General features: G+C 41.8%; 1 protein-coding gene across 2 annotated transcripts in view; it reads right to left on the bottom strand.

Moving 5' to 3' along the window:
- KSR2 (kinase suppressor of ras 2) overlaps positions 1-26656 on the bottom strand; it is an 887084-nt gene that overhangs the window by 245538 nt on the left and 614890 nt on the right. For both annotated transcript variants that reach the window (XM_073560006.1, XM_073560082.1), the window contains exons 8-12: positions 21667-21734; positions 19472-19590; positions 12524-12692; positions 2850-2936; positions 2315-2381 (exon numbers count right to left, since the gene is read on the bottom strand). In XM_073560006.1, coding sequence (XP_073416107.1) covers positions 2315-2381; positions 2850-2936; positions 12524-12692; positions 19472-19590; positions 21667-21734 — 510 coding nt within the window. The remainder of the gene's footprint in view (positions 1-2314; positions 2382-2849; positions 2937-12523; positions 12693-19471; positions 19591-21666; positions 21735-26656) is intronic.

The following is a 26656-nucleotide window of genomic DNA, read 5'->3' as shown; positions in this document are numbered from 1 at the left end:
CATATGACAAATTCTTCCAATTTTCCTAAAGGGGTTTTTCCATGAAGAAAGCACATTTTAATAATAGATCTTAGAATAAAAATAACTTCCACAACTGAATGGGTTTAAAAAATTGTTCCTGTGCTCAGATAATCTTATAAATGTGTCCCTGCTGTGTACTGTGTAATGTTGTCTGACCGTACAGGAACATGGTCTGAACGTACCACAGCTCCTGGGCAGGGAGGGGGCAAAAGAGAATACAGACATTACAGTCGGGGATCGCAGTTGATTCTTTTATGGGACAAAGCGTTTCTGAGCTGTGATGCCATTTTGTAAAGTCTGTTTACTCTCTTTTGCTTTTGGAACTTATTATTGTTAAAAGATCTATTGATCAAAATGTTGATTAACATAAACGGGTTTTCCCACGAACAAAGTTAAAGTGCCAGTTTTACAACCGTATGTAAGCATAATATTTTTATTTTAATGCTTATTCTCAATTTGTATGTTTGGCTGCACACAGATTTCAATGCTCTTTCTGATCCTGGTTTCTGGAGGGACGGTTACTCTTCCTTCAGTTATGGTAATAGCAGAGCTGCAGTATTAGTAGAACTATAAAGTTTTGTTGTAACACATTCTGCTATCAGTGGTTTGTTCTGGGTCTACACTGCTTCACTAAATGTACATTAAGATATACCAGTGCATTTGAACAAGCACACAGCGAAACCGTGAGAGTCTTAATTAGGGGACCTGCTGATGGTGGTGGCAGGTGATTTTGCAATATTTATAACAGCAGCTTGTCAGGTGCTATGAGAGGGTGGTGGGTAGGTGATGAACTAACTTCTGTATAGAAATCAAATGGTTGGAGAAAGGTGGACGGGTTGTTGGGAGTTAACTCTTCTCCTGAAAAGTAAATTCTATACATATTCCATGGAAACAGGTTGTACATTATGTTAGAAAAAAGCTCTGATATGATATGAACCATAGCAGATAGAAAAAGTAAAGTCAACTGTAAACTTGCTTATTTTCATACTGTTTAACTAACTAAAGCAGTTTAATAACATGTAAATTCCCTTTTAACATTTTTAATTAAGAAAAAACAACAATCATGCCATTTCCTTTACTATCATTTTCTGATCATGGTAAATATTCTTTACAATGAATTGTACGGTTTTGTTACAATTACAGTGATACAAAATATGTTCATGGCATTTAGTGACTTGTGATGTTTATTAAAAAATATATAAAAAATTTGATAATCATAGCTATTTATTTTTTTCACAATTTTATAGAAAAAAAATCTCTTACTTATAAATTACCATTTAAATAAAGGTATATAGAGATGTACTAGTATTAAAAGATGTATCTCTTTATACCAGTACAATATGACTGTAGAGAAGATGAATACTACTTCTTTAATCAAAAAAAATACTTTTATTCTTATCAGTGCGGGCAGTAATTCATTGCTAGAATAATTGTCTACCATGCTAAAGATTAAGCTTGAATTCCACGAAAGACCACACTTCAAAAAAAGCAAATAATTAATTGACCATACATGAAATCATTTATTGAGCACAAAGAGATGCTTGGAGCACATTCTGCAACTTTCCTGAGCTGGAAATTGTATTTAAAGGCTTCCCCTGACTGGTGTCCACTGGTTGGGACCAGTCCTTTTGTCTGCCCTTATTCACACACTGAGGTCAACTTTGACACATGGTAAGGTTTTTAATATTAGTCAGTGTATGACCGCCCTGATCAGAGTCACCTTGTCGTTGGTGGGACGGCTTTTATACTATTTTTGATCAAAAACAGTATTACTAAGAACTCTGTCTGATTTAAATGCACTTTTTGCTTTTTACTTATTTAGTTACAGCAGGGTTTTTGCTCATTTTGTCTTTTGTAGGTTTGTATGCTTTATGGCCAATGTGAACATGCGTTTATGTGCCGCATGTGTACCAACTCAAACCAAGCTCAATTTTTGTGTTTTTTCAACGTCTTGAGTGGGAAGAAGAGAGGGTACACTAGGAAATGAAAGGACAATCACAGCAGCATCCTGACTGGAATACATGGAACGTGACAGGACCTCCCTCACCCTTGGCCCCTGTACAGCTTACTTAGTTGCATATGCGGAGTATCAGCCCCTGGGAGAACAGTTAACTGTACTTTCACTACTGAGATGCATCAATATATACTATAAAAATGGTTACTATAATATTGTGCAAATTATAAGCAGGAGATTACTCTTTTTATCATTATGGACAAAGAAAAATATGGGTACATTTCCAAAATTGTTCTTAACAACAAGAACATTAGACTGGAAGCTGCAGGGAGCACTTACACTGGATTAGAGTTTACAGGATGAAGGATTACTTGAGGTGCTCGGGGAGGGACTTCAGGCACAACATCTATAGGAAATAATAGGCAGGTTTAGAAAAACTCTTCTAAAGACATTTAAAGTGGTATACAACAAGGTTGACCATATTGACAGGATACAAACATTGTAACAACATTATATTTTGTAATATTTATTAAATACTAGCTCTTAATCTACAACTATATATCAGAAGATATAAACCAACCAAACAAGCCATACAATAATACTGTAGAATGAGTGTCTAGAAACACATCAAACATTGAAGGCAGGGCGTCCGAAGCATAGAGATTTATTCTGTATCATACAAGTACACTGTGATGTTAAAATATTTATCAAAAGCAACTCCAAGATCAAGGAATTATGGAAGAAACTCGGGAGCTCAGCTCCATAGGTCTCCATAAATTAACATTATCAACTCTCCCAGCGAGGTCACCATAATGGAAATTTCTTTATTGATAAAGGATTTGCACAAGAAACGTGAATAGAGTCAGGAAATTACCTGGAAATATGAACTGCTGTTTGTACTTGTAGTAATGAGAACCTTGCAGCAAAGATGAGGTACATTGATGAGAGGCATTATTCGACCCTACAAGAAAAGAAACATCTCAGGCCAACATTATCTATAATGGCTATCTGATTAGTTTTTACAGACATTTCTATAACCCTCAAGGATTGGTAATAACCAGGATTGTGCTCATTTAGATATATAAACAAGCATTATGCAACAGCACTCTGCAAACACTATATACATAGATTCCCCTATTATTCCACATGTAAAAAATGAGAGGTTCTTTGCACAAATGTGATCAAAGTAAGTGAGCCCATCTGCCAATCACCAGGTGACCTCTGTTTAGATAGGACACTAATCTGTAGACTCACTTCTTGCTTGGCTTAGGACTTCAATAAATAGGATAGGACTTAGTTAGGCTTTGCTTTAATTACGGTAATATCTTCTCGAACTTACTTACATTGTAGTATGTCCGACGTCAGGTCCCCATGTATGAAGCATATAACTCACAACTTGCTGGAGGCAAATAAATCCCTAACTAAGGACCCTAAAAATTAACTTTTATTAGTACTATTAAAACAGAAATAATTGATAAAAAGTTGCACTTGTCAGTGTGTATAAGGTGGGTACAAGGGTACTATTATCATGACTAGTGTCTAATGAAGTTGCTCATAGCTCTATCCCTATCAATTGACAGTATACAGGGGTATGGGGTGAGGTGTGGCTGTTACCTATATCCCATCAATTCCCCATACACATACACTGATTACTGCTGTTAAAAACTGCTCCTAAGTCTAAGTTTCACCAGTTACAATGGCTTTGTCAGGGGGTTGAGGTTGCAACCCACCTTATACACACTGACAATGCAACTTTTTATCAATTATTTCCATTTTAATAGCAGTAATAAAAGTTAATTTTTAGGGTCCTTAGTTAGGGATTCATTTGCCTCTGGTAATTTGTGAGTTATATTAATATTACTTGTGAAGAAGCTGCGGCGTAACGAGCGTAGGGGCGGCAGGCCAGGGCAGCGTGACTTTACACTTAATGTAAGTTTCTAAATGATTTTGGCACTTTATTACTATGTCTATTGTGGCACCTTATGTACCATGTGTATTGCAGTAGGCTTACCGCCACATGTGTTGTAGCAATTGTGCACTTTATTTAGCATTTAGCACTTTATCCCATTTCCTCACTGGAGGTTTATTATCTATATTGGGTTAAATTAGAACGGGGGTTGGTCTACATTTTTGACAGGTAACGATCCCCGTCCCCTGCGATGTCGCTGGTGAGATCTGCCTGTGTGGCAGCTCACTGGCGACCACTTAGCGATGCACCAGCGATCCTGACCGCGTCATATCGCTGGTCGGGATCGCTGGTGCATCGCTAAGTGTGACAGTACCTTTACATTTACTCATTGGTTAATGTGATTTATAAGGTGAGTTATTGTTATTCATGCCCTGTGTCACCTGCATTGGCAATGATGCTCTGTTTTATAAGTTTTGTCAATAAAATTTAATATTTTAGCTTGAAAAACTCTTGTGATTCCCAGTTTTTGCATAATTGACTTAATAGGGGATGTTGTTGTATTGTAAATATATAATAAGCAAACAAATAATTGCAGATGTAAATTCCTCTAATAAGTCTAAAAACTAGAGTAATAAAGTTAATAGAAATAAAGTTTTAATAAATCTAAAAAAAAAATTAAAGTCTACGAAAATTTGAATCAGTTGCTCATGGAAAAATAAATGACTTTTTTTTTATTACGCATATAAGATATCGCTGAGTCTCTAAAAATCTGATCTATCAAAATATAAAATTAATTAACCCACTTGGTAAATGCTGTAAAAGGCTATGTGTACACAAAGTCTTTTTGTTGAGTTTTTTTTAGATGAAACTGACCAGAAACTCTAATTTTTTGAAGAGTTTTGAATTTTTGAAGAGGATTTTGAGAATTTCTAATCAGTTTCCACTCCAATGTGTGCACAAAGCTAATAGGAAAAAAAATCAAAGTGCCAGTATTGCAGTTTTTCTGTTGCCATATCTCTCTAAAAAAAAGAATAAAAAGCTTACAAATAGTCATATGTAACTCTGAATGGTATAACGTCATCATATTCAAAGTCCTAAACAATGGCAACACAAAATAATTTCATTTTTATAGTTTTCCACATTTTTTTCACCACTTAAATAAAAAAGAAACTATATAGGTTTGTTATTCCACTTCGAATTTTCCTATTCCAGTACATTACATGTTAAAGTGAGTGGTGTCTTACAAAACTATAACTAGTTCCACAAAAAACAAGCACTCATATGGCTATGGTAATGGAAAAGTAAAAAAAGTTAGGGCTCTTGAAAGAAGGGGAGGAATAAAAGCTGATAATGAAAATTGTCTGTGCCAATAAGGGGTTAGAAGCACTCTTGGAAAGATGGATAAGTAGAGTGCAAGGCTAAGGTCACATTCACACGTTCAGTATTTTACATCAATAATTGTAAGCCATAACCAGAAGTGGATGAAAAATGCCTGCGTTTCTATTATACTTTTCCTCTGACTGTTTCACTCCTGATTTTGGCTTACGAATAATGACGTAAAATACTGACCAAATACTGAATGTGTGACTGTGGCCTAATGAAACATTTGACAGGAATATTGTAGCACAATTCAGATCAGCGCGTCACAGTCACTAGATTAAAAAAAATATCAATGGTCACCTCTTCTATGTAAATAAAATAAAAATTGTCTATATCGAGCTCTAAATATCTCTATCAGGAGTCTTACAAGAGAGCAAATGGAGGGGTCTGCAGCACTGAGAAGAAGCAGGGTCTTCCTGGAGATTGCAGTTTTAGCAGATAACAGGAGAACCACTCATTCAGCTCTGTGAGGCTGAATTTGTAAAAGAGTCAGAAGGGTATGAAAAAAAGACAAAAAGGCAGACATTTTATCTTGTGCTTGTACTGTAAATGAACAATAGTCATGCAAATACAGTGCTTTACAAAAAATGCCATTGTGGGAACAGCCCTTTAAGTACTATAGATAGATTCACATTTACAGATAGGGTTGTGAAAAGTATTCAGTGTAGCAATTTGTCAACCTCTACCACACAAAACTTACACTGGGCAATAGTATTTATGAAGCTGAAGAATCAATAACATCATGTTTGCCTATTCATTATGTAACAACGTTACTCATTTGGGAGCGATCTAAGGGAGAACAGGAACCATTTCTATTTAAAGTCCGGCTTGTTTATTTCAGTCCTCATAAACCACATCACAGGAAACTCAAATACAACCCTTGTCCAGCATAAGGTAAAAACATAAAGCAAACAGTCCATACAATAGTGGTAATTAGCCTGTCTGGCTTAGAGTCCAGCTTCTTAGTTCTTTACCAAAGGCACTCAATCCAGGAGATCTGCACACCTCCATACATACAGACATATGCGAGACAAACACGTCTCATTTTACAAAGTGAACCACACCCAGGGATGGAGATACGGTGAGCTCATTCAGTTGCTCATAATCAACCTGTCATGTCCGATTAACCCCTTTTAGTCGTATATGTACTAAAAGCATTACTTCAGTTTTATCTCCCATCCACTATGTGTCTAACAGCCACCTTACAATTATTAAAAAGAACCTAACGATTGATAAATCCTGCTCAATCCGTGAGCAGAATGTACTGTATCAGGCAGTGGCTATATGTTTGACACTGAAACACTGCGGTGTCAATGGATCGGACAGCATTTATCAGCAGTCAGGTTCTCTTGAAGGTGAAATTTGCCATTGTGTTTGTAAATAGATAAAATCTACATAAAAAGTTGAATGTCTTTCTTAAAAGAGGTCTTTCTTTACTTATTTCTTTACTCATTTTCAGTAGCAGGGTTCCTAACAAAATCAGTCGACTCAGAAATGAACCTTCTATGAGCACCTATGCTACAGTGCTACCTAGTTATCCAGCAGTTTCCAATATGCACAGTGCCTAATTTAATTACTATAATTCCAGAATGCAGGTTATCACAGCAAGATCAGAAATTAGGCTGGAAGGTAATGTTGGGGAAAAAATGAATCTTAAAAAGACTTGAGAAGGAGAATATAAATTATAACTATTTTTAACACTGCAAAACTTTGGCAACAGAAATTCAAAGATGAAATATTGAATAATTGGCTGAAAGGTAATTACAGTTGTGCTCAAAAGTTTACATACACTGACATAATTTTTGCTTTCTTGGCCTTTTTTCAGAGAATATGAATGATAACACCAAAACATTTTTTTCACTCATGGTTAGTGGTTGGGTGAAACCATTTATTGTCAAACTACTGTGTTTTCTCTTTTTCAATCATAATGACAACCCAAAACATCCAAAGGACTCTGATCGAAAGTTTACATACCCTGGTGATTTTGGACTGATAACGTGCACAGAAGTTGACACAAATGGGTTTGAATGGCTACTAAAGGTAACATCCTCACCTGTGACCTATTTGCTTGTAATTAGTGTGTGTGCATAAAAGCTGAGTGAGTTTCTGAGATCCAGACAGACTCTTGCATCTTTCATCCAGCCACTGATGTTTCTGGATTGTGAGTCATGGGGAAAGCAAAAGAATTGTCAACAGATCTATTGGAAAAGGTAGTTGAACTGTATAAAACAGGGAAGGGATACAAAAAGATATCCAAGGAATTGATAATGCCAGTCAGCAGCATTCGAACTGTGATTAACAAAAGGAAAATCAGTGGCTCTGTAAAAACAAAACCACGGTCAGGTAGACCAACAAAAAATGTCGTCCAGAACTGCCAGGAAAATTGTTTGGGATGCAAAGAATAACCCACAAATAACATCAGCTGAAATACTAGACTCTCTGAAAACTAGTGGTGCTGTTTCAAGAAGCACAATAAAAAGGTTCTTGAAGAAAAATGTGCTGCATGGTCGAGTTGCCAGAAGAAAGCCATTACTGCACAAATGCCACAAAGTATCTCGCCTACAATACGCAAAACAGCACAGAGACAAGCCTCAAAACTTCTGGAATAATGTAATTTGGAATGATGAGACCAAAATGGAACTTTTTGGCCACAACCATAAACGTTACATTTGGAGAGAGGTCAACAGGCCTATGATGAAAGGAACACCATTCCTACTGTAAAGCATGGAGGTGGAGCACTGATGTGGATGTGTGAGCTACAAAGGCACAGGAAACTTGGTCAAAGTTGAAGGAAAAATGAATGTAGCATGTTATCAGCAAACACTGGAGGCAAATTTGCAATCATCAGCCCAGAAGTTGCACATGGGGCGTACTTGGACGTTCCAACATGACAACAATCCAAAATACAAGGCCAAGACAACCTGTCATTGGCTACAGCAGAACAAAGTGAAGGTTCTGGAGTCGCCATCTCAGTCTCCTGACCTGAAAATCATTGAGCCATGCAGTTCATGCTAGACAGCCCTGGAATTTACAGGAACTGGAGGCTTTTTGCCAAGAAGAGTGGGCAGCTTTATCATCTGAGAAAATAAAGAAACTCATCCACAACTACCACAAAAGACTTCAAGCTGTCATTGATATTAAATGGGGCAATACACAGTAATGGGGTATGTTAACTTTTGATCAGGGTCATTTGGATGTTATGGGCTGTGATTATGATTTTAAAAGATAAAACACAGTAGTTTGACAATAAATGGCTTCACCCAACCACTAACCATGAGTGGAGAAAAAGTTTTGGTGTTATCATTCATATTCTTTGAAAAAAGGCCAAGAAAGCAAAAATTCTGCCAGGGTATGTAAACTTTTGAGAACAACTGTAAATGTAGCAATAAAACTTTGCATTACTGGCCACATCAAATGTTATTATAAAAATATAAAACCAATGAATATTACTAAAAATAAACTCCTTATTTCCAATATGTATTAGGTACAATTAGTAATATAAATCAGTAAATGTCAGAGTGACAATTTCTTGTCATTGAATTTGGCAAAAATGGAAACTGTTACGTTTAGGCTGTGGGAATGAAGAGCCTTCATACAGTGGTGGCCAAAAGTATTGACATCCCTGCAATTCTGTCAGATAATACTCAGTTTCTTCCTGAAAATGATTGCAAACACAAATTCTTTGGTATCATTATTTTCATTTAATTTGTCTTAAATGAAAAAACACAAAAGAGAATGAAGCAAAAAGCAAAACATTGATCATTTCACACAAAACTCCAAAAATGGGCCAGACAAAAGTATTGGCACCCTCAGCCTAATACTTGGTTGCACAACCTTTAGCCAAAATAACTGCGACCAACCGCTTCCGGTAACCATCAATGAGTTTCTTACAATACTCTGCTGGAATTTTAGACCATTCTAATTTGGCAAACTGCTCCAGGTCCCTGATATTTGAAGGGTGCCTTCTCCAAACTGCCATTTTTAGATCTCTCCACAGGTGTTCTATGGGATTCAGGTCTGGACTCATTGCTGGCCACCTTAGAAGTCTCCAGTGCTTTCTCTCAAACCATTTTCTAGTGCTTTTTGAAGTGTGTTTTGGGTCATTGTCCTGCTGGAAGACCCATGACCTCTGAGGGAGACCCATCTTTCTCACACTGGGCCCTACATTATGCTGCAAAATTTGTTGGTAGTCTTCAGACTTCATAATGCCATGCACACGGTCAAGCAGTCCAGTGCCAGAGGCAGCAAAGCAACCCCAAAACATCAGGGAACCTCCGCCATGTTTGACTGTAGGGACCATGTTCTTTTCTTTGAATGCCTCTTTTTTTCTTCTGTAAACTCTATGTTGATGCCTTTGCCCAAAAAGCTCTACTTTTGTCTCATCTGACCAGAGAACATTGTTCCAAAACGGTTTAGGCTTTTCCAGGTGTTTTTGCAAACTCCAGCCTGGCTTTTTTATGTCACGGGGTAAGAAGTGGGGTCTTCCTGGGTCTCCTCCCATACAGTCTCTCTTCATTCAGACGCCGACGGATAGTACGGGTTGACACTGTTGTACCCTCGGACAGCAGGGCAGCTTGAACTTGTTTGGATGTTAGTCGAGGTTCTTTATCCAACATCCGCACAATCTTGCGTTGAAATCTCTTGTCAATTTTTCTTTTCCATCCACATCTAGGGAGGTTAGCCACAGTGCCATGGGCTTCAAACTTCTTGATGACACTGCGCACGGTAGACACAGGAACATTCAGGTCTTTGGAGATGGACTTGTAGCCTTGAGATTGCTCATGCTTCCACACAATTTGGTTTCTCAAGTCCTCAGACAGTTCTTTGGTCTTTCTTTTCTCCATGCTCAATGTGGTACACACAAGGACACAGGACAGAGGTTGAGTCAACTTTAATCCATGTCAACTAGCTGCAAGTGTGATTTAGTTATTGCCAACACCTGTTAGGTGCCACAGGTAAGTTACAGGTGCTGTTAATTACACAAATTAGAGAAGCATCACATGATTTTTCGAACAGTGCCAATACTTTTGTCCACCCTCTTTTTTATATTTGGTGTGGAATTATATCCAATTTGGCTTTAGGACAATTCTTTTTGTGTTTTTTCATTTAAGACAAATTAAATGAAGATAATAATACCAAAGAATTTGTGTTTGCAATCATTTTCAGGAAGAAACTGAGTATTATCTGACAGAACTGCAGGGGTGTCAATACTTTTGGCCACAACTGTATTCCAAATCAGTTTTTATTAATACCAACGATTTTCTGCGTCAGACCAGTACCTTTCTCAAGGTATAGAAACCAGTTGTTGTACCCTGGACACTTTTTATACCTTGACAAAGGGGACGGTCAGGTACAGAAATGTGTTTGTGTTAAGAAAAAACGATTTGGAATATGAAGGCTCTTCATTCCTACATCACAGCCCGCCTAAACGTTAACAGTTTCCATTTTTGCCCTTATACACCTGGAAGAGCCATTTCCTTCAGCTACGGGGTAGCAGTGGCTTTCTTCGCTTCTATAGGAATGGTGCCTGTACAACATACCGTCAGTCTCGTGCTTCCATCGCTTATACTTATCCTTTACCAGATGGTATTGCCCTATTTTGTGTGCACTTCTATCCCTCCCCAGAGCTTCTCACTGAATTTCACAGATTTAGACAATGACCATAGTGCATCCAACACTAATGTGAAGAGCATCTAACCTGACAGTTCAATAGAAATGCACAAGATACCTACGGTACATTTTTGACTGATATGAGCTTAGTCCAGTTAGTTGCTATTTCGGCGCCTGAGCTGCTCACATTGAAGATCTGACCTGACATTTTGACTATTTCCTACATGACGAAGCAGGATACTAAATGTGCAGGAGTCACAATAAGGAAGAATCTATTAATTTGTAATTATGTCAGATAAATCTTATATTTTCACAATCATGATGATAATAATAATTATTATTATATTAATAACTAGTTGAAGAGCCCGGCGCTGCCCGGGCATAGTAACTAACTGTGCTGTGGTTAGTTATAGCAAATTATAATTATCCTCCATCCCATAGTCCCGTCCCCATATACCCATCATACATATCCACGATCCTATAGGCCCGTGCCCATATACCCATCATACATCCTCCATCCCATAGTTGAGTGCCCATATACCCATCACACATCCTCCATCCCATAGTCCCATGCCCATATACCCATCACACATCCTCCATCCCATAGTCCCATGTCCATATACCAATCATACATATTCGCCATCCCATAGTCGAGTGCCCATATATCCATCACACATCCTTCATCTCATAGTCCCATGCCCATATACCCATCATACATATCCTCCATCCCATAGTCCCATGCCCATATACCCATCATACATATCCGCCATCCCATAGTCCCATGCCCATATACCCATCATACATATCCTCCATCCCATAGTCCAGTGCCCATATACCCCTCACACATCCTCCATCCCATAGTCAACCATTATGACATCATAATGAGCGGCGGGGCTGGCGTGCAACCTATGATGACATCAGCGTCGCCATTGCAACCATTATGACATCATAATGAGGGGTGGGGCTTGATACACACACACTTTTTCCCCATTATGTAGATAGGGGCAAAATTGTTTGGTGAATTGGTACGCGCAGGGTTAAAATTTCGCCTCCCAACATAGCCTAGGACACTCTCGGGGTCCAGACGTGTGAATGTGCCAAATTTTGTGGCTGTAGCTCCAATCCCGGACATACACACATACATACATACACACACTTGAGCTTTATATATTAGATACAATCGTTTGCAAATAGAGATATTTGATATAATTTAAAAAAAATAATTAAATGCTTAAATTTAAAGGCCAATAATCACCAATAGTGAAGTAGCTTTAACTTTTACAAAGTATCACCAGATATATACATGCAGACTGGCTGGTAATCTATTGGTTATTGGGGGATTCTTAGTTTTACTGCTGTAAACCAAAAGGTCTAATAGTCATCTATACAGTCACACAGGCTGAGCTGTGAGGAGGATATGCGGGATGCATGCATACATCACTATGTAGGTATCATGTCCAAAGAGCAACCTATAGGGTTGTATAAAGACAATCTGCCCTCCAATGCTCCAGCCAACGTTTATTGTTATTTACTGAGCACACCAGAACCCCCTCATATGTGACATAACTAATGTAACCTTCTCTGTGTCAGTAATATAGTACAGAATTAGGTTCTGAAGCTCTTTGTCTGTCCCAGGGGGGCTTTGGTACCTGGTAAGTTGAACGGCTTCTGCTGGCGGGTGCATTGTGGGGATGGGTGGAGAGGAGAGGGTGGGGTGGCACTGGGGGGAAGCGGAGGAGCAGGTGAGGACGGTGTGGAGGATGTCGTAGAGGAAGGGTTGCTGCTGGAATCTGGCTGGTAGGGCACTGGAATGTGGTCCTGGGAAAACAAAAGAGATAACACATTGGGAAGCAGATGAGAGGAGAGCAGACACACAGTGACACATTGGACAAAACGTATCTTCATAAATGTATAAGTATAGGTTAACATGACTGGGTACTCATCATCAGAGTACTGTAATAAATGCACACCAGCAAAGTCAGGGTGGATCACAGTTATTTATTGATCTGTCTAGGGCATAGTGTGGATTAACACCACTATGTCCATTTCCATCGTGAAAATTTTGTTGAGCTTGTGGTTAACAGGATCCTAATCAAGCTTTTTTTTGCACTCACAGATATTAGGAAGCTTAAATATAAGGAGTTGTTTAACAAATTTCTCACAGTAATTAATGAACTGTCATCAGTATTCACCACAGATTAGACCTCTACTCCGTCTGCACTGCCAAACTCAGAAACATTTGGGCTCTGTACTGGAGATGAGCAGATCACTTGAAAATTAGTTTGAGGTCTCTGCCGAATTCTACCTCAAAATTTGATTCAAATAAAATAAATTTGAAAGGAATCGTGTTACTGGAAAGTTTGTAATTGCATAGAAAGAGGAAGAGAGAGAGAGAGATTTGCCTTCAAGAGGATCTGTATTGGCCACTTACCAGGTGATTCTGGAGATGGAATACAAGTCTGCTGTACAATTTGCCCTCCTCTGCTCTACTGGTAGCTCACGTACTGGCCACCACCGCACAAGGTGTTAATCCTCTCAATAAATGGGGATAGATCATGTGACCATATGACGTCAAAGCTGTAGGTTAGTATTGCATAGCCACGGAAAACGTCTTTAGCCCGCTCTCTTATGAAAAGTAGGAAATAGTGCCAGACTACTTTTTTTCGTGATCCTTTCAAAATGAAACTCATAGAGTTTAAGTTTGCGAATTTCTGGAAATTTGACTAAAAGTTGATCCTCTGCAGATGGAACTGATCTTTACCCTTATATAAACACTACTGGATTATTTAGGGTAAGGCAATTAATAACTATTATGAGTGAAAACACTGTCAAACAAATTCCTATATCTTAACTACCTGGACTCCTGTAGGCGTTACATGGAGGTGTTAAAGAATAATGCTGTTTTATCTGAATTTTGGGGCTTCAGTGGTTCTGAAGGTATGTCAGAATGCACAAAAGTCATGATCCCCTCGTAAAATATAGCAAGCAAAGTACAACTGAAGTCAATGAGTTAAAGGGGGTATTCAGGACTTTTCGAAAAACAAAATTGTACCTAAGCACTAACAGGCAAATAATTGCAACTTACCTGTCTGTTGTGTATGGCGCCGTTCTTCCACAGCATAGAGCAGTCACATACCTCTCCTGCTGGTGATTCAGCTGCCTCTGCTGACAGGACGGGCTAGCACTTACGTCAGTCTGATTGCCATCCGGCTCCCCCAGTTAGGCAGTGGGATCCGGCTGTCAATAAGAAAGTCTTTGAAAGTCCCGGACGTCTACAGAGTGGACCAGAAACGAAGTCTCTAATCTGTAGCTGTGACATCAGCAGAGGCTTTTGAATCCCCGGCAGTAATGTCTGTGACCGCTCTGTGCTGGAGAAGAACGGCATCGTGCACAATAGGCAGGTAAGCTGCCATAATCTGTCAGTTAGTGTTTAGGTACATTTTTTGTTTTTTTGAAAGTCTCGGATATCCCCTTTAAGGCAGCAATTCTTAGTGACTTGGTGAAAGGCATTATCAAAGACCAAAGCTTAGCCCCAACATAGCCCACGTGTTCTTTGGGAATGGCTGTAAGATAAGTCTGGATGCAAAAGATACAAGCTGATTTTTTGCTATCACTCAGCCTGATTTATTTCCCACACAGTTTCTCAGTCCGCCTCCTCACCAGGGTTTGTTTGTTTTGTTATTATCTTATTTTATTTATATGTAAAGATACAATGCCTAAAATCCCTACATACCATCTGGAAGAGGCTGGAAGCAGATGGCTCCGCAGCCATCCAGTCACTTCTACAAAGGAACAAGTGAACATTGTGCCCTCAGCATAACCTGTCCGTCACTCGCCCACTGCTCCCACAACTCCAGCATGCTTCCCCTGCGATCTTCAGAGCATTCATCAAGAACCTTGTGACGTTAATCAATGATTTGCCTTATAACATTAAAGTCAATACACAAGAAATCAGGATAAGATAACAAAGCTCCAATAATATACAGTATATAATATAAACACTAAATATTCTTCTGATTGACATTGTATTGTGAGCTGTCACTCGAGTGTAAGCTCTGTGGTAAAGACGCACTTAGTTCTGAATATATCATATACGTTACACGCATCACTCTGCAGATCATGGGCAGAAGACTGTCACTTTCAATTACACGCCCAATATATTTCAAGTAAAACGTGGAAATAATCTTTGCACGGCAACTTATTAACGCATTACTCAATTTTTTTTATGTAAATGCCTCGGCTCAAATCTATATATAAAGCCACTTGTTCTGAAAAGAAAAAGCCCCGCGCCTTTGGAAATATCTGTCATTGTCTAGATTTGCCCAAACTAATTGTTCATGTCTGATGACGAAAGCAGGAACCCATGGACTAATCTCAGATAAAACTGACATTTTGCTCTCTTTCAAGCGTCACAGTTATTTCTGTTCAATCCAGGTTTAGTGTTATGTTTATCCCAAACATTTCACCATTTTATTATGTTTTATTCCTTAAGCTGTTTGCTTGGGGCACTGCATTTTCTACATTGATATCAATCTCAAAAGGGAGGGGAAAAAAAAAAGAGGAAAACTTAAGGCTCCGTCACACTTAGCGACGCTACAACGATCCCGACAATGACACGACCTGGTAGGGATCGTTGCTGCATCGCTATGTGGTCACTGGTGAAATGCCAAACAGTCAGATCTACCCAACGACGCAGTAACGATACGGCAACCTGTGGCGACCTTTGTAACGATGTCGGTGGTCGTTGGGACCCTGTCACATTGCAGCTACTCTGACGATTCAAACCCCGATGAAGGATGTACTGTGTGACGCTATAGTCACACAGGCGTGGATTTGCGGTCCCTTTTTCATGCCCCCTCAGCTCCGATTGGTGGTGGCTCCCACGTCCTGATTGGCGGCCTTGCCTTTAAAAGAAGGTAACATAGTAGCGCTTCAGTTCTTTGTTCCTGACCGCGTGCGTCCTGGCTTGCAGATCCTAGTAGCGTTCACCGGCTGTGACTCCACATCGATTGATCTATTATTCAACGGTTCTTCAGACACCTAAACTCTGTGTTCACGGTAGGTATCTTTGGGGTCTCAAATGCATTTCCATTTGCTTAATTTATAGGACACCTTACAATTATCTGCTATCATTGCTCTGGAGGGAGGGCTTGGCTTCTATCTGTGTACATATGCTTTTGCATGGTCAGCCATTTTAGGTGGTCAAAGCACGTTTTCTGGCATGGTATGCAATTTTGCATCACACGTTGCATGTACAGTTTTAATAATTGCTTTATTGTTTTGTTGAAACTTTTATAATCTTTTTCCTTTTTTTTTAGTTTGCACCATCATGAACAATGCGCAGTGTTCTGTTGTGGTGGCTGCCTTGCTGGTTGAGGAAGCTCGGCGTCGAGATGAGGCACGGATGCTGGAGAGGCGTTCAAAAAGAAAGTGTCGCATGTGGACCAGAGAATGGCTGCAGAAGAGGTCCGAATTGTCCCACATGCAACTAGTGAGAGAGCTGCAGGAGAAAAATCCACATGATTTCCGTAACTATCTGCGAATGTCGGAGGAATCGTTTATCTATTTACTCGAAAAAATTACTCCACTTATTCAACAAAAGGATACAGTGATGCGTGCTGCCATCCCAGCTGATGAAAGAATGGCAGTCACGCTGCTATTCCTGGCCACAGGACGCTCACTTCAGGACTTGCATTTTTCTGCTGTAATTTCGAGGAGCCTGCTCAGCGCTCTTATTCCGGAGACATGTAAAGCTATTTTCAATTGTCTACGTAGCTACATGGAATTTCCCAACACGGAGGAGGATTGGAAAAAGATTGCCTCCGATTTTGAGCAACTTTGGCAGTTTCCTAACTGTGGTGGGGCTTTGGACGGGAAACATGTCCGTATCACACAACCACCGAACAGCGGGTCCTATTTCTTTAATTACAAGGGCTATTTCAGCATCATCCTGTTGGCCCTTGTTAACGCCAATTATGAATACATTTATGTAGTCGTTGGCATGAACGGAAGTGTTTCCGATGGTGGAGTTTTTCAGTAAAGATGTAGTGTTCAGGAGAAAACATCAATCTCCTGCTATACACCACCCAAAAATAATAATAATAATGAAATATTTGTTCCAATAATCGTAACTTCTTTATTTCTTCTCTGCTTAAAATTGTCCAGAATTCTATTCTATATCATTGTAAATAGTGTATATGTGCCATTTTGGATTTCCCAGGCAAAACAGGGTGCCCACCATTGGCATACTGGTTGTCACCTACCTTTTTCAAAAACAGACTTCATTAAAAGGAAACTTGTCAAGTTTGCAGACTGTCCCAAACTGCTACTATACTGTACAGATATGGATTTGTTTATTCTCATAAGTAGAGTTCAGCAACTTTGGTCGGATCGGGTTTCATGAAACAAAATTTGAGTTGGATGAAGCTGGTCCGACTAGGGTAAAAAAACATTCATCCGCTCAATGCCGACTTTTATTCCCCATTGACTTGCATTGGGGTCGGGTTTCGGACTAAACTCCGTCTTTTTTTTGCCATAGTCGGACCAGTTTCATCCGACTCAAATTTTGTTTCATGAAACCCGATCCGACCAAAGTCGCTCAACTCTACTCATGAGGTGTTTTATTTTTCACACTAACGATCCTATTTTGTAGAAATGAACTTTGATCTTGCAGGGTCACCTACGACAATGAGGCAGGACTAGTCCTTTGGGGTCTCTTCCCCTAGACTAGTCCTGCCTCAGATCCCCTATTCCCACCTCCCTGCACATGACTGATAGCCTGCAGGCACAACTCGCTACATTAAAATCACTAGACAGGCTGTTACTCAAGCTTAGGGAGAAAATCCAAGGCAGGACTAGTCTAGGGGAAGAGACAATGCCAGATTAGTCTTGGCTCATTTGCATATTAGTCCTGGCTCATTTGCATATGTAAAACTGCGAGTGTTCATTTTTAAAAGATAGGAACATTAATGTTCCTCATAAAACACCTTATCAGAATACACAAATCCCCATCCGAATCAATATGGTGACCATCAAGGAACCTGTCAAGTTCCCTTTAACCATAGAGGTTTCTGTAACATGAATTCCCCTCAACCCCCCTTAAAGGGGTTGTGCCAGGATTGTTAATTATGCCCTAACCACTGGAACCCCAATTGATCCTGAGAACCAAGTGTGTGAAGAGACCCCCATGTGAATGGAGCGGTGGCCAACCATGTGTACCTCCATTCCATTAATGGGGGTGCTGAAGACCAGTGAACGCTGCGCTTGGCTATCTCTGGCAGTACGACTAAGAATGAATAGGGCAGAGGTGCGTATGATTGACAACCACTTCATTCACAAGGGTTGTCTCTTCAGAGTCTTGGTTCTCAGGATCAATAGAGGTACAAGCAGTCAAACTTCCATCGATTGGGAAGCCATATCCTTTCCTATGGATAATAGATCATTTCCAAATTTTGCTACCAATCTTTTACAAAAATAGTAAAAACATTTATTTCTGTAGCACCAACATATTCTGCAGCCCTTTACAATTTATAGGGGTAATGTATAAACAAGATACGACATTACAGAGTGACACATCATTGAACACATACCAAGAGGAGTGAGGGTCCGGCTCACAAGCTTACAGTCCATGAAGAAATGGGGGGGGGTGCACAAAATGAACAAATAAAAGACCTTGTCGTGTAAGGTCCAGCTATCAGCATAATAAATAGGGGGTTCAAATAACATTGCATGAATCCCTTTAAATCTAGACTCCAGTACAAGAAGTGAATAGAGAAGGCAATCAGACTACTCATGCTCTTAGTAATCAATGAATTTACTGTACTGGTGCTCAATGCTTTCTTTCGAAATCTAATATCTGTAATAATACATGTGTGGTCATTCATACATATGTATGCTAGTACTATATATTTTCTGTATACTTTATACCAAGGGTCCAACAGATGCGGAAAGAAGGCCTTAGAATAGTGGAGTCAATATCTCAAGGAGAAAACACTCTGAAATAACCAGCAATACTACTGAAGGCAATGGAAAGTTCAATGTTTCCGATCTTGGAGTGTTCCAGAGTTACATCTTACGTTATAAATGAGAGGAACATGCCATAATTGCGATGACTGGCATAAAACAAATCAATGTAATGCAATCAGGTCTGTGTTTCCTGTTATCTGTTGTGTAGTGTAGACATGTGTATTTGTCCCTGACTCTATCCATCTGTACAAATGCCATGCCAGGCCTGTGAAGTCTCCGGTACGTATATCCATATGTCTCAGCTATTGATACTGACAACATGAATAAATGAGATTTGATGAACATGGCTTCCTACATTCAGCCCCTTTATAATTAAACCAGAACTAGATGATTGTATGCTGGTAGTAAACAATGAAATCCGTCTGAAGCTTGCCGTAAACCAGACGCCATGTCTTAAAAGGAATGGGTGAACTTCGCCATGATTATCTAGGCGGCATGTACAGAATGCATGTATAGCATTGTTCTGTTCGCTTCTTCCTCTAGTCTGGTCATCTTCTCCAATTTATCCCATCCTTGACAGATAACACGCAGATAAGCTGCTTATTGAGCCGCTCTGACCAATGGTGACTTACCTTGTTAATCTTGTTGGTTTTAGGAAGGGTTTGGCTGACATGGAGGTCTGAGTACCGCGGAGGTTTTCTTAAAGGATTGTTGATGTCGCATGGAACGGATTCAGTCCTAACTAGTCGTGCTAAAATTAAAATAAATCCCTGTTAGTAATAATCAACCTTAGGCTTAGAATTTTTTTTAATGGTATAGAAGTAGCCAATAAATATGCTGCATTTGCGGGATATTCCCCTCTCATCACAGCAGCACATCCTATACAAGCAAGTGTACGCTACCGACAGATACTAATGGCAGTCTTCGAGACAAACAGATTATATTGAAGTGGGAATGCTAGGATCTTATGTCTTTAAAGGGAATCTGTCAGCCAGTTTTTGCTTTGTAATCTGAAGGCGGTATGAAGTAGTGCCTGAAACACAGATTTCGGTGATGTGTCACTTACTAGTCTGTGTGTTTCAATACGATCAGTGATTTATCATCAGGAAATTATCATTGCCAGACTAGCTGCCCGTTTGCCTCCTAGTCAAACCAGCACTGATTATAAGCTTACTGTAATTATACAATGTACAGAGAAAGCTGTGGTGTGGACTGGGATGCCTGTGCACAGATTGTATTGCTTATTTTTCCTGTACTGTGACATTACTGTTTACTATCTCTGTGGTAGAAGGCCATCATATATGTCTGGTGCAGCATCCTGTTTCTTTGAAATACTTGCAATAGTGGCCATTCACTTTGGAGATTGATAAAAAGGGTTGACAGCTATTCCTTTCAACCCCAGTCCCCCACACCGTAAGGAAAGGTGCAGATGGCCTTATATTATTTTATCTGAGCGAATCCGGCTGATTATGCTAATGAAACTCTGATCAAACCCAGCATAGTGTAAGCCGATTATCTCTGATGAAAGATCAGGAGCACACTGTGGAGAAGATGAACAAAATTTCTCCATCTTCTTCATTGTGTCCATGCACGGCACGGAAAACGGTGTTTTCCGTGCACTCCTTTACTTGCGTGGCCAACTGCAATCCAAATATCAGATCCAACTCGAACATGCAGTGATTTTTTTTTTTTGTGTGTGTGTACAGCCCCATAGACTAACCTTGGTCTGGGTGCAATCCGATGTTTTGTCAGAGTGCACTATGACAGATAATAAGGTTGTCTGCACAAGCCCTTATAAAGAGGCATAATGGGGAGAAGACAGTAAGCTGCTGCCACACATTTTTGGAGGCGAGTTGCTTCCCTTGGGTTGTTCATAACAACTTGGAATGCTTAAACCCAACATGCCTGACCCTTCTTTCCTCCAACGTATGCCGATGAAGAGAAGTCAGCCCAACCTGATACCCAATAGATGAACAGCTGATCGTGCCGAAATCAGCAGGTTTGGTCCACAAATATCTATGACTTCTTGCAGTGGGGTGATAGCACTTTGTCTGAGATCATTTAGTGAATCCTGCATTGAGCAGGGGGTTGGGCACTATGACCCTCGAAGTCCCTTCCAACTCTAACATTCTATGATTCTATGATATTTTTACTACAAGAACCTGCATAAAATACATTTTATTCCAAAATTAATTTTTGGCAGCTATGGTTTCCGTTTCTCTTTTTTTGTGGTAGCATAGAAAGATTAACATGATAACAGTAAATTAGCACCAGCCACATAGTGACCTGCTTGGCACATGGTACACAATGGTCTTATTTCTCCTGAATAATAGGAAAGGTACAGTAAATCTGCTAGTGACATTAATTCTCTCTATTTCACTTAGGTCATATTAACACTAATGAAGATCTTGACTGCTGAAATCTTAGGGCATTTGCACACGTTGAGGATTCCTGTGCCGATTTTTCCGCACAGAATCTGCAGGTAAAATGACCTGTGTTTTACCTGCCGATTTAGTGCAGATTTTGTGCAGATTTCCCCTGTGTTTTTACACTTGCGGATTCCTATAATGGAATAGGTGTAAAAACGCTGCGGAATCCGCACAAAGAATTGACATGCTAGGGAAAATAATCCGCTGCGTTTCCGCGTGGAATTTTCCACAGCATGTGCATAGTGGTTCTTGTTTTCCATAGGTTTACATGGTACTGTACACCGCATGGAAAACTGCTGTGGATCAGCAGGGCAAAATCCACTGCGGATCCGCGGCCAAATCCACAACGTGTACACATACCCTTACAACTGAAGTCATTGTCCCTATGGTACACGTACCTCCCCGATGTATAATTAATAAATGACACGGAGGGGCCTCTTTGGTGCATTTGTTGTGGCACTTCAGCCTACAAAGCGAAAAAGAACATAAAGAACTAGTTAGTGTAACATATCAGTCAAATTGTAATACAATAAACTAATATGGCAGCAGGAGACCTCAGTTACTGAGTCTGATTTCAGAGGTGAAATCAGAAGTAAAATGAAGGAATATCAGTGTCACCCATTCACCAACAAAAAAATTTATCAGACACAAAATAAAAATAAAAAAAAAATAGAAATTAAACTTAGTCAATGTTTCTTTTTTTTAATGAAAGTAGAATGTTTTAGACTATGTTCAGAAGTTGCATTTTTCGGCATTTTTTTTCTGCCAGGAAAACCTGCTCTCTTGGAAGTAAAAAAGCTGCTTAAAATAGCAGGTTTTGCTGAGTTTTTTTTCCTGCGTTTTTCAAGTACATTTGGCTCTTGTGCGTGCCGATACAGTTTAGTTGTTGTTCCTTACTTTTCTGCACCAAAAAAGCAGAAAAACTTGATACCTGCACTGTTTATGCATCTTTCCACTTACTCACCGATTTCTATTGGTGAAATAATGCTGCAAAAACATGGATTTGTGTGATAAACTCACCGTAAAATCCTTTTCGCCAAGACGCTCATTGGGGGACACAGGTACTGTGGGTGTATGCTACCGCCAACTGGAGGCTGACACTAAGTGAAAAAAAGAGGTTAGCTCCTCCGCCATATACACCCTCGCCCCGATTGCGGGCGGAAACCAGTTTACTGCAAAAGCAGTAGGAGAACAACAAAAATCAGCCTTAATGCAGATAACAATATGTCCACAAAAGAACCACCCTAATATCCACAAAAATGCACATTAATTAAATTAACAAGAGCCAACCGGCTATCAGGGTGGGTGCTGTGTCCCCCAATGAGCGTCTCGGAGAAAAGGATTTTACGGTGAGTTTATCACAAAAATCCATGCTTCTCCTTTGCCTCATTGGGGGACACAGGTACTGTGGGATGTCCTAAAGCAGTCCCTGGGTGGGAAGTTGACTCACCAATCCAAGCTACATGCACCTTGTGTCTAAAGGTGCGCCACTGTTGCTTGGAGAATCCTTCTACCCAAGCTTGCATCCGCCGAAGCCCGAGTATGGATATTGTAGTGTTTGGTAAACGTGTGCAGGCTGGACCAGGTTGCTGCCTTGCAAACCTGTTCTGTCGAGGCCTGGTGCCGAAGCACCCAAGAGGCGCCCACTGCCCGAGTAGAGTGTGCTCTGATCCCTGCTGGAACTGGCGCACCCCTGATGCGGTAGGCCTCCTGAATAGTCAGACGGATCCACCTGGCTATGGTCGATCTTGAGGTTGCGAGTCCCTTCCTGCGTCCCTCGGGGAGCACGAACAGCGTGTCTGTCTGCCGAAAGTGTGTCGTCCGTGACACTTACCTCCTGAGGGCTCTTACCAGGTCCAATGTGTGAAGAGCTTTTTCCACGCAGTGTACCGGTGCTGGACAAAATGAAGGCAAGAAAATATCCTCATTTATGTGAAACGAGGAAACGACCTTCAGCAGAAAGGGGGGAGCTGGTCTGAGGACCACCTTATCCTTGTAGAAGGTGAGAAACAGTGCTCGGCAGGACAGGGCCACCAGCTTCGAGACTCTTCTGATGGAAGTTATGGCTACAAGGAATACCACTTTCCAGGAAAGGTACGACAAAGAAACATCTTGTAGCAGTTCAAATGGAGCTTCCTGCAGAACACTTAGGACCAGGTTAAGGTCCCAGGCATCCAGGGGTGCCTCATAGGGAGGTACAAAGTGGGTGACTCCCTGGATGAAAGTTTTCACCTGCATATTGGTAGCAATTCTGCGCTGAAAAAGGACGGATAAAGACAATATTTGTCTTCTAAGGGAGCTCGGGGCCAACCCTGAGTCTATGCCAGACTGGAGAAAGGCCAAGATGTTGGGAGTAGAGAATCTCAGTGGAGAATAACCGCGGTCTCGACACCAAGCAAAGAAAACCTTCCAGGTGTGATGGTAAATTCTCGCCGAGGTAGGCTTCCGGGCGCTAACCATTGTAGCGACCACCTCACGTCCAAACCCCGCCTGGGTCAGAATCCAAGATTCAACGGCCATGCCGTCAAACACAGGGCCCCTGAGCTCGGGTGGAAGATCGGGCCCTGGACAGTAGATCTGGACGCTCTAGGAGTCACCAAGGAACGTCAGCGAGCAGCTTCACTAGGTCTGTGTACCACGCTCGACGGGGCCAGTCTGGGGCTAGCAGAATTGCTGGAACCCCTTCTGTTTTGATCTTCTTGATGACCCTCAGAAGTAGTCGCAGCGGGGGAAACAAGTATGGGAGGCGAAACTGGTTCCATGGCAGAACCAACGCATCCATGGAGATCACCTGTGGGTCACGGGACCGAGCGACAAACCTGGGTAGCCTGGCGTTCACCCTGGAGGCCATCATGTCCACATCCGGTGTTCCCCACCGTGGGCAAATCTGCTGGAAGACCTCGGGGTGCAGAGACCATTCCCCGGACGCAATCCCCTGCTGGCTGAGGAAGTCCGCCACCCAGTTTTCCATGCCCAGGATGTGGGCCGCCGATATCACCGAATGGTTCCTCTCGGCCCAGTGAAGAACTTGCCCTACCTCGCACATGGTTGCTCTGCTGCGGGTGCCCCCTTGATGATTTATGTAAGCCACTGCCGTGGCATTGTCCAATTGAATCCGGATGGGGCGGCCTGCTAGAAGGTGCTGAAACTGTCGCAGAGCCAGCCAGACCGCTCGTATTTCCAACAAGTTGATCGGGAGGCATGCCTCCTGTTGCGACCATTGTCCCTGGGTCGTGTGGTGGCGAAAAACCGCTCCCCAGCCGAGGAGCCTGGCATCGGTTGTGACTACTAACCACTGCTCTGGGGGAAAAGGCTTCCCCTGAAGCAGGGAGGAACTTTCTGTCCACCACTCGAGCGACTGCCTGACCTGAGAAGATAACCGGCATCGGTGATCGAGCGTGAATGGGTTCTTGTCCCAAGATGACAAGAGGGCGTGCTGCAGGGGGCGAATATGAAATTGGGTGAACGGAACCGCTTCTATTGCTGCCACCATTTTCCCTAGTATCCTCATCCCAAAACAAATGGTGTGAGGGACAGGTTGGAGAAGAGTCCGGACTCCCTGCCGAAGCGCTAGAGCTTTATCTCGAGGGAGAAATACCAACCCTCGGCAGGTATCGAAGATCATCCCTAAAAAAGAAATCTTCTGGGCTGGGACAAGGGATGATTTCTTCATGTTGACTAACCACCCTAAGCAGGAAAGGGTATCCAGCGTGATGCTGACACTCTCCTCACATGCCCGAAATGAAGGGGCCTTGACCAAGAGGTCGTCTAGGTACAGCAAAGATGACTATGCCCCGAGAGTGCAAGATGACCATGACGACTGCCATGACTTTTGTGAACACCCTGGGGGCGGTGGCTAGCCGGAAGGGCAGCGCTACAAACTGGAAATGTAGGCCATTGATGGTGAAGCGTAGGAACCTCTGATGCGGAGGAAAAAAGGGGATGTGCAGGTAGGCGTCCTGGATGTCGATAGAGGCCAAGTATTCTCCCTGCCCCATGGCAGATAAAACTAAACGGAGAGACTCCATTCGAAAATGTCTGATCCTGATGAATTTGTTCAGGAGCTTCAGGTCCAAAACAGGCCTGACTGTCCCGTCCTTTTTGGGGACCGCAAATAGGTTGGAATAGAAGCCCTGATCCCACTCATGCTCCGGCACGGGGATAATCACTCCGCTGTGCTGGAGTGACTCGATGGCTCCTAGTAACGCCCTTACCCGGGTCTCCCCTTTGGGAAGATGGGAAAGAAAGAAACGTTTTGGGGGGTACCTGACAAACTCTATCTTGTACCCCGAGGACACCAGCTCTGTCACCCATGAGTCATGTGCGACGGTGACCCAGACGTGGCGAAACCAGAGTAGGCGGCCGCCTACTTTGCTGATGTCGCCTAAAAAATGCTTAGAGTCATTTTGCTGAGGATCTTTGGGACCTGGTTCCCCTCAATCAGGCCTGACGAGCATGCATCCTCCCCAACGGGTCGGCTCTATATGAGACCTGTCGCTCCCTATTTTGGTTGGAGCGATCTGAAGCGGCGGAGCTGGCCGCTGTAGTCCACCCGGGGTTGCGAAAGGCCATAAACTGTGCCTGAAACTGGTGGCGAAACGACTGCTTCACCCTTTGTTGAGGGAGAAAACTACTCTTTCCCCCTGTGGCATCGGAGATGAGCTGGTCTAATCTTTCTCCGAATAGGCGGCCGCACTGATAAGGCAGGGAAGTCAAGGACTTCTTGGAGGTAGAATCGGCCCGCCATGTCCTTAACCATAGCGCTCTTCTAATAGAAATTGTGTTTGCGGCCACTTGCGCCGAGCAATTGGCCGCATCCAAAGAAGCATTGATTAAGTAGTCCCGGCCATAGCGATCTGACTCGCGATCTCTCATACCTCCGCAGGTAGGCCCCTATCCTGCAAGGCTCTATTCAATGATTCTGACCAAGAAATCATGGCCTTGGCGACCCACTTTACCGCAAACGAGGGAGAGAGTGCTGATCCTGATGCTTCAAACACTGAGCGGGCCAAGCTCTCTATGAGACGATCCATGGGATCCTTAATAGAAGAACCACTAGGTACAGACAGCAAGGTCTTAGAGGCCAAGCGTGACAAGGGGGAACCACCATTCGGGATTCCATCCATTTCTTACAGAAATCCAGGGCAAACGGATACCTCGCCTCGCGTGCCTTCTGGCCCGAAAAACGCCTGTCTGGCCATTCCCTGTGTCGTTGCACTATGTCCTCGAACTCTGGGTGAGTGCAAAATACTCTATGCGGCTGATTAGCCCGCTTAAAAGACACCTTATGGCCTGAAGCCAGGGCGGAATCATCCTCAATCCCCAGCGTCTCATTGACCACTTCGATAAGGCTGTCCACCGTTTCTCGACACCCCGGGGTATCTAGGT

Source organism: Dendrobates tinctorius, unplaced genomic scaffold (genome assembly GCF_039654945.1).
Source record: "Dendrobates tinctorius isolate UK_male_01 unplaced genomic scaffold, ASM3965494v1 ptg000003l, whole genome shotgun sequence".
Taxonomy (NCBI): Eukaryota; Metazoa; Chordata; class Amphibia; order Anura; family Dendrobatidae; genus Dendrobates; species Dendrobates tinctorius.
This window is presented reverse-complemented; position numbering and strand designations above follow the sequence as displayed.